Genomic DNA, 12,896 nt, shown 5'->3' on the forward strand with positions numbered 1-12,896 from the left:
AATATGAAATAATAAAAAAAAGTAAAATTAAAAGCAAGCAAAAGTTCAATAGAGATATTTGCATTTTCCTATGTTTTAAAAAAAAAAAAAGCATGAAGTGTCTGTTGTTTGCAATTAAACAAAAAATACATAAAAAGATAGATAAAGTAAGTACACAATAAGATGGTTGCAAGACCCATTTTAGGGAACACAGGGCAGGCATGAGATACTAGGCCTTAAAGGTTGTTGGGCCTTGCTGCCTCCTATGCTGTGGGTTCCATCCCAGTTTGAAGTTTAAAATAACATTTGACTCTCAGGCAAGTCCAAGGCATCTCTGGGGTAGTGTGGAAGGTAATGATTCACAACTCAAGCAGTCAAACAATAGGCACTATAAGTGGATGCCCAACACAGTCTTTTTCTTTTAAGAGAGACAATTACTTTACTCACACCATTTCTCATTAGCATACATGAGGAATAAGCATCATGATGAAACCGGACCTGGACTGCTTGTGTTTTTAGTCAGGGAGGACCTGCTCTGGCAGCTCGGGCTGGATTGTTTCCTTTGGAGCAGGATTAAGGTTGATTTGCATATGGCTGCATCCAAACTGTGATGGCATGGTGTGCAAAGGAAAGACGGATTGGGATGCGCCCCAAGTGATTACCTGTGGTTTAGATTAATTCTAGAATTCCATCCATCACTTGTTTGTATACTTTAATTTCTATGGATGAAAGTCACCCACCTCAATTATGCCCCCTGTCAAGGCATTTTAAAGGAAAGTTAGGAGGGACCAGAAGGTCTATCAGAGATGAAAAGAGGCTATTCTGCCAGGTTTTATTGAGGAATGTGATGTTAATTTTGAGACATATGATCATTTCATCTATTTTTAAGTTGTTTTTCACCACTGGTCTAGAGATGTGGAGATTGCATGTGATGAATTGGGTTGGTGGTTGACTGGGGTTTGAGCCCTGGTCAAGCAACAGCCACAATCCCTTGCAGGGTGAACCACAAAAAGTCACTAAATTAACCTGTGCTGACCCCCGGGTATCTTGGCACCAAAAGCAGTCGGGCTTAATTTAGAGGCAATGTGTAAAGTATGTATGCATCACACAAACAGTAATGATGCAAAAACACAAAACAAGAAAAATCACAAACAAATGTACAAAAATAGAGTACATTTTAATAATTTGACACCAAATAATAATTTGATGACAAAATCCAATCAGTAGAACCGGAGTTATGAATTTTGAGAGTTTAAGGTTCAAAATAGATCCTAAAACATCAAAGAGCCAACATCTAGTTGCATGCGATAGGGTCAAAGTTGAACGCTAAGGCCAACTGCGATGGAGCACAGTTCGGATACAAGAAGTGGATTGGACCCGGGCAGTGCTTACCTTCAGATTAGAAATATTTCTGAAGAAAAATGTCTGAGAAGGTAAAGTTCAGTGGGGCAAGGCTGCATGACGTGTCCGAGGAGGGAACTCTGTTATCGGATGTCCTTGGGTCAAAGCTGTGGTAAAGGGCTTAGGCCCTCATTGCAACCCTGGCGGTCATGGACCGCCAGGGTGGAGGGACACGGAAGCACCGCCAACAGGCTGGCGGTGCTTCCAGGGCCATTCTGACCGCAGCGGTAAAGCCGCGGTCAGAAAAGGGGATCTGGCGGTTTCCCGCCGGATTTCCCCTGGCCCAGGGAATCCTCCATGGCGGCGCTGCTTGCAGCGCCGCCATGGAGATTCCGACCCCCTTCCCTCCAGCCTGTTTCTGGCGGCTTTTCACCGCCAGAAACAGGATGGCGGGAACGGGTGTCGTGGGGCCCCTGGGGCCCCCTGCACTGCCCATGCCACTGGCATGGGCAGTGCAGGGGCCCCCTAACAGGGCCCCATAAAGATTTTCACTGTCTGCTTAGCAGACATTGAAATTTGCGATGGGTGCAACTGCACCCGTCGCACCCCTGCAACTCCGCCGGCTCCATTCGGCGCCGGCTTCCTTGTTGCAGGGCCTTTCCCGCTGGGCTGGCGGGCGCTCTTTTGGCGGTCGCCCGCCGGCCCAGCGTGAAAGCCAGAATGGCATCCGCGGTCTTCTGACCGCGGAGCGGCCATTTGGCGGTCAGAATGACCCTCTTAGTCACCAAAATGAAAGTAAGAAAAAACTCTTGTGGGACAAAGCAGAAGCCTGTAGCTGGAGACAGTTTCATGAAGTCAGATACCTCTTTGACGAAGAGCAGCTGAAACGGATTTTCTGCTGTTGGGAAAAAGGTAGCAGGAGAAGCTGTGAAGTAAGTCCAACCAGCGATGCACCTCTGGCGGAGAAGCAGGCAGGTTGGACCCAGTTTCCTTGCTGGTTCTCAGAGCGCTTTTTAGCCACATTTTCAAAGTCCGTAGTTTTGGAAAATGGCCATCTGGATACTTTAAGCACCAGCCAAGGGCCCAGGTCTGATGGAACATCTTGTGGGGGTTCAGAACCCACCCAGGCTGGGGCCAGGTGAAGGTACAAGATGGTGGGAGCCTGTTATGTCTCTGTGGCTCTGAACAGGAGGCCAGTAAACTAGCACTAGAGTCATTTCTGGTAGTTCTGGGTGCAGGTGTAAAAGGTGGGCTCAGCAGCAGTGCAATCTATGAGAAATTAAAGCAGAAGCATTCTGGCAGAGTGCACAGCAGGTCACAGCAGAAGGCAGTCCTTCAGCTTGTCCAGTAGTGAACTGAAGAGTGGGTCTGCTGGAAAGGTTCTTTTAAGTGCATGGAATTCCCTGACTCCGCTGCCCTGGCTCCAAGCTGGCTGAAGTGAAAATATAGGGTTGTTAGGTCCTTTCTGTAAAGGCAGAGCACAGGCTCTTGAGGTGCAAGTGGAGCTGTGCTCAGCTCTGCCTCTCCTAGCCTGCTAGCAGATACCCTATTGAGGCACACCTAATCCCTCTTTTGTGTGCCTGTCTTGGAGGAGTTCACAAAGCCTAACTGTCAGCTACAACTACTAATTTGACCCAAGACAAGCTGCAGGCACAAAAAAGCTAAAGGCAGGAAAATGCCAACTTTAAGAGGTTTTCTTATTAAAATTTCATTTGTACCAAACATAACACATCTACCTTCTCCTAATTAGAAATTACAGCTTATTACATGTAATAACAAATCCCAATGTTATCTCAGTATCACAATTGTGAAAAATGAATTTGAGAATTTTTCACTACTAGGACATGTACAAATTAAAAGTAGATGTCCAACCTTTTAATTACACAGCACCCGGCCCCATGGGCTACCTGGGATCTAATATGTATTAAAAAAGGGAGGTTAAGGCTTGGCACAGTGGTTTAGATGCCAAGCCAACATGGCAGTGTGACACTGCAATCAACTGCAATGGCAGGCTGGGCCAAGTTTTGCAGGGCTACTTAAGAGGGTGACACAATAGGTACTGCAGGTCCACTGGCAGCATTTAACTGACAGGCCCTGGGTATATGGTATACCACCCTCCAAGGGCCATAAGTGCAAATTAAATATGGCAATTGGGTATAAGCAAATCTGGCCATGTTGTAAGGAGAGCCACAAGCACTTTAGCACTGGTTAGCAGTAGTAAAGTGCACAGAGTCCTAAGGCCAGCAAAAACCAATTCAGAAAAAAGTGGGAGGTAAAATGCAAAATGTTTGGAGGTTACCCTGCAAAGATGCCAGGACCAAAAATGCATCTGAGGCTAGATTTGGAGTTCCTGCTTATTGATTTGGAGGTAACTGAGACATTGATGTTGCAGTTGTTTATGGGCTTTCTATCATATCTACACTGTCTTAGACTGTTTGGTTCCATGGCATCTTGTGCATATTTTGGAGAGGTAGATTTGTGGTGGAGAGGTTTAAGGCTGTAAGAAGATCTTCCATTTCTAATTGTGATAATCTGTTGCCACTTGTAGATCCGAGCCGTCTGTTGCATAGCAGGACAATAAGCCAGAGGCATCTTCAGGGGTTCAAGGTGCATTTAAGTTCAGGGTTAATCTCCAAAAGTTTGATGAATTTGTGGGTTGTGTGGGTGTTGGAGAAGTTAGTTGAGACAGAGTCTAGCTCCTTGATTATGTTGTCTTGTTTGTTTTCTATGATTAGGAGAACAGGAAAAAGTAGAGAGGGAGAGATGAGGATCAAGAGAGTGAGACTCAGATTATAGCTGTAGGGTGTAGAGAGGTGAAGAGGATCAGTGGAGGGGACATGATTTAGGAGAGGCATCTTGGTGATTGGGGAGGTGGTCAAGGATATAGTAGGTGCCTCCTAGGCGATGGGGTGAGGTACTGAGGTTTTCCTTTAGTTAGTGGATGTGGCTATCCTTATAGTTTGGACTGTTGGTGAGGGGAGAGGAGTGATTGAGTTAGGGATATTGTGAGTCATTCTGGGAAGGAGAATCTAGCATGGATGTATTGCGATGTGTAAGGCAACATTTTGTATGGTAGGGAGATGGATAGGGAGATATCTGTAGATGGCATAGTCTTGAGAAGCTGGGGAAGGTTCTTGTTCCTCACCTACTCTTCTCCCCACAATAGTCCTCATTATGTCCTGTGTTGGACCTTACATCTACAACATTTTGATTCTTTTTGGTTTACTAAAAAAAGTAGAAGATCTGGTCATTATACTAGGTCCCCCCATTTCTATGTCTGACTACCTGTAGCTTCAACATGAGCTCAATAGACTTTCTGATGTGAAGTTGTCACGCATGTCAGCTTTCAGGTACCTATCTATAGTCACCATATTATCAAAAAGCAAGTAGTGGATTTAATCTGTCCAGAGAATACAGCCTAGAATTATGAAAGTCTAGATGGGGTTATGGAGCTATATCAATCAGAAATTCAAGAAAAGAAGAGAGTTACACTTGTACGAGATTAGAGGGATTATAGATTCAGAAGAAATTTTATGTATGCCAAAGAAATTGATAATACGATGAATCAAGATGGGTATTAGAAAGCTGATATGGGTGAGAGCTTCATATCATAAAGTCTACTGAACTCATGTCAGAGATATAGGCTGTGGCTGGTATGCATAGAATGAGAGTGTGCCTGGCGTGAAACGTTATTACCATTTTTTGTACTACAAAATATATATATGGGAACTCTAGGTAGTTCCCAAGTTTAGGTAGAGAGGTGTTCTGTTGGAGCAATCTACAACATCAGTGACACTCTAAATCTGCCCACCTGAAATATCTGTTTTTCTAGCAGAGTTTTCAAGCTTAGGATAATCACAGTGCTATCCAGGCTGAGCTAGAAAAGCGTTAAAGCCTTCTGCCATTTTTGCAAACAAACCTCTGTTGCTTTTCTAGCACAACATGGATAGCATTGTGCTAATCCTATGCTTTCAAACACTGACAGAAAAATGGTATTTAATAAAAAAATAAAGCAATTTAAATAAATGAATAATTACATAATTAACAAATTAGCATTAATATAAAATTATTTGTAATTTAAAAACCTTCTCACCCTATTTCACATGAAAAAGCAACAACCCTCTACTAAAACAAAAATAATTAACCAACATTTAGAAATTTGAATTTACATTAAAATAGCAAATTAATTGGAATCCATAAAATATCAATTGAGAATTAAACAATTTAAATAATAATTAAACATAGACATATTTAATGAAGAATAGAACATTAACAATTAAATTGCTCATTAATGAATTTAATTTCCATCCTATTCCCCTACAAATCCAATAACCCACAACTACATTATATATTATTAATTTAATTAAAAAACATATTAAATTGCAAACTTTATTGTAAAAAAGTAATAACAATTATTCTGCCACTTCTACATCAAACTGACACCCCTGCTTCATTTTCAAACTGCAAAGATGTGACTATTTCTCAACCAAAGCTATATTTTTTATGTGTTTATGAATTTTTCCCACAGAACAATCTAGCATTGCTCTTTGAGAAGATACTTGAGACCAATGTACTATCAGAAAATTCCTTTATCATTAAATGATCTAGAACACATCAATACAGTAGGCTACTCAGGTGTAAGAGATGCTGGTTGTTTCTTAGATGACCGTGTCAAATGCACATGCTGGATGATCTTTGCAAGCACGAAGGTGTAGATTCAGATCTTGATCTTGGTGAAAATGGATCCAACCCAGTGGTAAGAAATACATATACCCTGTACAGAAAAGCAAGTGACGTCTGGCACCTGAAAACTTCTTCAAGAGTGAAATTACAACATACACATGCTAATATTAGCATTGGAGTTTTATTAGAGGTCATTCGAAAATATGAGTGTTCACCAGTGCACATGGCTGCAATAGAACTTCATTGAACAATACATTTCAGTACTCAAAGATGCTAGAGAACAACTATGCTTGTTTCAGGAGTACTCATGGTACCTTACATTTAGAGTGGGTAAATTCCACACCATTTGTTAGTATCGAAGCCCATTTGAGCAGTGCTATGTTTCTTTGTGGGCAAGTATGTTGGTCTGCCTCTTTAAAGCATAAAGTTTAAAAGAAAGTAGATTCTTGAGTCCATGTAAAAATTTAAAGGACATGACTATGCAATGAAGATGCAAAATAATTACATTTGCTGTTTTATTGACTGTAGATTTTTTCCATAGGTTCTACAAAATGAGATTTAAACATGTCACGTTTGAAAACTCACGCTTCGAAGATTGTTATTTTGAGGATGTGATAGGCAGTGATACTTTCTTCAAAAACTGCACCATTAGTCACACAATTTTCTACAACACAGGTAAATATGATTGAGTAAGGCATTCAATCTTTTTGTGCATGTTTACATCGAATCAACTCATGCATTTAGAATGGACAGAAGGGAGAAATCAATTTTTAATATCATCTATGAGGAACTCAAGAGCCTGGTAGTGAGGTGACAAACCACATGTGTAATGTGCTGCCCCCAATTCCCATATTTTACACAGATTGTTCACAAACAGAATCCTTGTCTCACAGTAGGTTAGTTTACCTGTGCTCAAAATATGCATAAATTAAAAGATAAACAAAATAGTAATTTCTAACTAAATACTACCAGACACCATTATTGGTAATATTAGAACAATGTCTGCAGCTGAATCCTAAGACCCCATCCTGACAAAAGGGGTTACGGTTAAAGCCTTAGAATACAGTCTGTCCAAGACATCTATTTAGTTAAAATGTTTATGGAAGCCTACAACAGCTGGTCAAGCTAAACAAAGTTGTATTATGGCTAAGCCATTTTCTGAAGAAACGTTCCTTGTAGTGAGTGAATACGGTATCACACAATGACATTTTGAAAGCTCAGCACTGCCAAATATTTTCATGAAATAACATTCTCCCCAAGCAGGTGGAATGGCTGGGTAGTCTGATGAAGAAGTGACATTCTTGGCTATCCACTTGTGCAGCTGCCCATCAGCTTTTATATTTGGACTTTAATACAGGAATTCCTTTTATTTCTGTAAAGTTAAAATTATGATGATGGTTTTCACACAACACCATAGGATTATATTTTCATAGAATTCTTTTAAGTGTGGTACATTATATGGAGTAATCCATTAGATTCATAAGTGCTGTCTTCAACTTTTGCAAGGTTGTGACGTAAGATAGTTGCCTTAAAATATGACAGCAAATCAGGATAGTGAGATATTAGAAGAATCATCAGTTGGTTGGTAAAGGACATACCTGACTAAACAATTAAATTATGCTGAAGCCTACACAGCTGACAACATTTTGGATGCTCCTCTGCACATCTGGCTCATAACACACAAACAAACAATATATACTGCTTGAGGTAGAGTAATGTTTTGCTTCCCTTTTTTATGAGAAAGGCAATATTAACATTATGGAACTAAATATTTGTACAATCAGTATAATACCTCATACTACAGGTGCTGTGGAAATTGGCATGACAACACTTAGGCCCTCATTATGAGCTAAAAGCAAATTCCAGGTGCACAGGGATCAGAATGATGAATTGTGTGATAATTATCATATTCTCACAGTTTTCCCCTGATTAATTTCAGCTGTTCAAACCTACCAAACGTTATTGGCAAGAGGGCCCAGAAAAAAGGCATAACGTTGAATTCCATGTGTTTCTAGATTCTACATGTTATGCCTCATTTTCCAGTTGTAAACTCAGAATAGAATAAAACACATGGTAAATACTACATGTGGTAGATACCTCACTCTATTATGATAATTATGTAATGAGGACCTTAGTGTTGCTGAGTTCAGAGTCTGAAACAGCTACAGAGAGCTTCAAACAGAGCTTCAAAATCAGTCTTTTCACCTTCACAACACATAGGGCTGATAACTAAAGTAATATGGCTCTTCCCTCTAAGGGACAGCCCTCAGTAAATCAAAATGACAAAATAAATAGTGGATACAATATATCAGCCAACGTGGCCTAGAGACAAGACTTCCAGAAGATGCACAACGTGAGCATCAGACATATAGCCTGATTTGGATGTTAACAAAGAAAAAACACAGTTATAATGGATTTGTAGAAACTGTTTTACTTAGATTATTTAAGTTGTAGACAAATATAGTTTACTCTTATGGTTTTTATGCGTAAAGAGACATTTATATGAGCCAATGTCATTTATCCTTTTTAAAATATTTCTAAAATATAGTGTTCTTCACATGTGACATAGTGGAATCTTCATAACACAGAAACTACAGGCCAACAAACATTCTAGCATGTTCTAGTGATTTGCAATTTCATTGCTAGTGGCTTGGGACAAGAAAGACAATTGTATAATCCAATGGAAGACATAAAGAAACCGAGGCCATTTAATTTTCCACCTTATTAGATTTTTCTTGCATGGCAGTGAGTCAGGAATCCAGACACTGATATTTGCAAGTAAATCCAACAAATTCATACTCCAATTCATAAATGATTTTGCACGTTTATTTTGAACTTAAGTTCATGAAAAAAGCCATTTGCAAATCTGGATTCCCTACCCTGATTCACAGCGCTTGAAGAATTCTACCCTTGCAAAGGACATTTAAGAATTTGCAAAGTGCTCCAGAATGTTTGAAAAATGTTGGAGAATTTACCACTGAAAATTTAGCATCAGTGCTGTGTTTATGTGCTTTGCTGCCTTTTCTATGGATAAAACATTTTATTTTAATAATAAATGTTAAATGTGCAAATGAACATTACATCAAGTGTATATACACATAATTTTCCTACTGAAGGGAAATATTCCTGGATACAACTACACCTTGGTGAATTCCATTAAATCAGTGAAAGTCCTAGATTTATTTGGTTATTTCTGGGATGGCGCGTGCATCCAATACAAGTTAGAAATGTATTCCTTCATAAAATAAGAGTAATTCTATTGCCTCAAATGTCCAGTCTTAAAAGCCCTAGCTTTGTGAATTATGGTTCGTGAAAGGAAAGACAAAAGTTGCTTGTTTCTCATTAGAAAGGTTTGTGTAATGAGTGGTTTAATAATTTAATATGTAACAAAACCGGGGCATGGGTAAGCACAAATGATTGATGATTAAACAAAGTATAAAGTTTGGAGATTATGATGGGGAGAGTAAAAGGTTAAAGTTGAAACAGAGAAAAAGTGGAGAAAGGAAGTGCAAAGGATAATATAACAAATAGGGTTGCACCAAAGAAAGTGATGCTTATGATTGAAAATTGAAAAACAGAGATTCCAAATCTCTTGGAGAAATCAGAACAATTAGTGTTAGTTCTTGAAACCAAAAAGGTAAATCTAGTTTTTCCCAAACTAAAGCCCACATTTATACTATTTTTGCACCGCAATTGCATCATTTTTTTACGCAAAACTGGCACAAACTTACAAAATATAATTGCATTTTGTAAGTTTGTGCCTCTTTAGTATCAAAAAATTATGCAAATGCAGCGCAAAAACAGAATAAATATGGGCCTTAATGTCTGAGTTGATAAGATTAACAATACAAAATACACATGATAGGAGATATGTGACAACTCTACCACATCTACACACGGGATAGCCATCCACAGTGGATACAATGGCCATACAAAAAGCAAACATAAAGGAGCTTAGCCCCTCTAAGAGGATGCTGAGTCGAGCAGGGAGGACGCTCAGGTGCAACGAAAGTGCAGCAAAAAAAGCTGCAAGAAGAAAGAGTCCTAAAATCCAATGTATCTCAACCCATAAATTAATCAACTACAAAGGAATGATCCATAAGATAGAGTAAAGAGCTGACAGGGTATTTATGAGGCTTCATGAATAAAGCTGTTGGTCTAGCTGAGGGAGAAGATACCAGTGGTGTATACATGGATATAGAAGTCAATTTCTGTTTTCCATGAATGGTGGTTGTTACCAAACGTATCCTACGGCCTCTCAAGTCCTATTAATTTCTATTAGGTGTTTATTTCTTGACTAACTTACTGTAATTTTTTCTTTTTGTTTAGATCTTTATATACACAAATTCATTGACTGCAAGTTTATTAACAGCACCTTTTTGGATCAGAAAGAGGGCTGCCATCTTGACTTTGAAGAAGACAACGATTTTCTGATTTACCTGGTCAGCTTTTTAGGAAGCTTGTCGGTCCTGCCTGGAAACATTGTCTCAGCACTTTTAATGGACAAAATTGGGCGAATAAAGATGATTGGTGAGTTAGCTATTTTATGCATATAAAGCCTGTTTTTTATTCTTAAAGAGATATTCCTTCGTGTTATCACACAGGCAAACTTAGGTCGATATATGATGAAGTAGCAAGTATTTGAAGGCAAGCTGTAGACAGACATGGATGGTATTCTGGCCCATAATATGCTTTGTGCAGTAGACAATTGATGCAGGAGAATTGACTCAAGGCCTGTTAAAAATTAATCACATGACAGTAGGTGCTTCTCAGCCAGATGTTCAGAGGCACTTGGTTTTAATATTTTCTTCCTTCCCCTAATAATGCCCATAATGCACTTTAGTTGCTGGAATCATCGATTCCTTGGGACATAGGGACTTATTTATGAGGCCCGTGGTGCAGGGTGACGCAGCAAATACTTGCTGCACTGCCCTGCGCCACCGGGAAGGAGCAGAAATGCACTGTATTTACAAGATACAGCACATTTCTGTCCTCTCCCTCTGTGCTGGCGCACAAATTGTTATTGAAATACAAATGCACTGAAGAAACCTGAGAACATTTATCTTTTTCAATTGGTATCAACATATTGTATTGAAGAAAAAATACTTGTGAAACTGTAAGTTCCATTCTTTAGTTACATAAAACTGAATTAGGAATCCAACAATGTGTTGGATATAATGGCTTTCCTTTTTAATTTGCACTAACAGTTTTGACTATGATACTAAAATAAATGTAGTACACAAAACTCATTCTTGTGAATACCCATTAAAGGTTTGTTGTTTCAATTATCCTGAAGTCACCCTGATAGCAATACCTTGATTTATATCAATTAAAATTTACTTGGAGAGCTATATATAGCTTACATTGGCAATTCATATTTAGAAGAAATCATAGTTCAGAAGATCATGATCAACAATGTGAAGTAAGAAAATCTAAACATATGAAGGACATGTGAACTTTGCAACGCTACAGACCATAATTCAAAAATACATCAACCAGCATTTTTATAAGAATGCACACATTTATACCTTGTGTTTCAAGTAGACTTCATAGCAATGGCATTATTATGTTGCAGCTTTACATTTTAGTGCAATTAAAAAAGAAATAAGTTACTTACCTTCAGTAACAAATGATCTGATTAAGAAATATTCTAGTTACAGATTCCTTACCTTAGTATTTCCCCAGGCGTCAGACTGGATCTAGATATTTTTCTTTGAGCAGTACCCATGCGTGCCAATCAGGTGGCATCGATCGACTCCATGGGCATCATTGGCATAGTGTTTTGGTCATGGTTGTATATAGGCGCCAACCTGGCGCCATGAAGTACGCTAATATTAGTGCGCCAGCAACAGGGCCACGAAAAGGGAGCCCCTGTCTCTAGAACAGAGGTTTGCAAAGCAGGGAGTATGGGTGGGTGGGTCGGTAAGGAATCTGCAACTAGAATATGTCTCTACCAGATAATTTGTTACAGAAGGTAAGTAACTTGTTCATCTGATAGAGACTTCTACTTATGGATTTCTTACCTCAGAATAGATACTCAAGCAATACCATCCTTGGCGGTGGGCTGCGAACCAAGATCAGACTAGTAGCTATCTCTGTAGACCTGACTGTCCAAGCAGTAATGCTTTGTGACCGTGTGCAGAGACGCCCACGTTGCTGCCTGGTAGATGACTAGGGCCCAAACACTGCATGCCAAAGCTCTGGTTGCAGCAGTTGCTCGGGTGGAATGACCATGCAATCCCTCAAAGGGTTGCTTCTTTGCCAAAACGTAACACATCTTGATGCAGAGGACAACCCATCCAGAGATTGTCTGCTTCTGCATTGCCCGTCTTTTCTTTGCGGCCACATAACCTACAAAGAGTTGATCGCTGTTATACCTGACAGCCTTAGGGTGGTCAACCCCTAACTTCTTGCCTGCCTCCCTCCACTGTTCTGACATGGTTTTACTGGTTTTAGAACTCTGTGCACTTTACCACTGCTAAAGTGCATATGGTCTCGCCCTTAAACATGGCAACATTGCCTCATTCCCAATTGGCAAATTTGATTTACTTGTAAGTCCCTAGAGAACTGCACTACATGTGCTCAGGGCCTGTAAGGCCTGAGTGTGCAGTTTCACTGCCACTCCGACTTGTCATTTAAAAGTACTTGCCAAGCCTTTAACTCCCCCTTTCTACATATGTCACCCCTAAGGTAAGCCCTAGGTAACCCATAGGACAGGGCGCTATGTAGGTAAAAGGCAGGACATGTACATGTGTGTTTTATATGTCCTGGTAGTGGAAAACTCCTAAATTCATTTTTCACTACTGTGAGGCCTGCTCCTTTCATAGCATAGCAGCAGGTCTACCCTCATTAAATGGTTCAGTGGTAGATTCTAATCCAAAAGGGGTAACCAG

The 12,896-nt window shown here is 39.8% G+C and overlaps 1 protein-coding gene across 3 annotated transcripts in view; it reads left to right on the forward strand.

Annotated features, from left to right (window-relative positions):
- The window catches only part of SV2B (synaptic vesicle glycoprotein 2B), a 506,854-nt gene that overhangs the window by 469,644 nt on the left and 24,314 nt on the right, over window positions 1-12,896 (forward strand). For all 3 annotated transcript variants that reach the window (XR_011201358.1, XM_069222743.1, XM_069222744.1), the window contains 2 exons: window positions 6,545-6,678; window positions 10,333-10,533. Coding sequence is in view for 2 of the 3 variants with exons in the window: in XM_069222743.1 (XP_069078844.1) it covers window positions 6,545-6,678; window positions 10,333-10,533 (335 nt within the window). In the remaining variant the exon portion in view is untranslated. The remainder of the gene's footprint in view (window positions 1-6,544; window positions 6,679-10,332; window positions 10,534-12,896) is intronic.

The sequence above is a fragment of the Pleurodeles waltl genome, chromosome 3_1 (assembly GCF_031143425.1).
Source record: "Pleurodeles waltl isolate 20211129_DDA chromosome 3_1, aPleWal1.hap1.20221129, whole genome shotgun sequence".
Lineage (NCBI taxonomy): Eukaryota > Metazoa > Chordata > Amphibia > Caudata > Salamandridae > Pleurodeles > Pleurodeles waltl.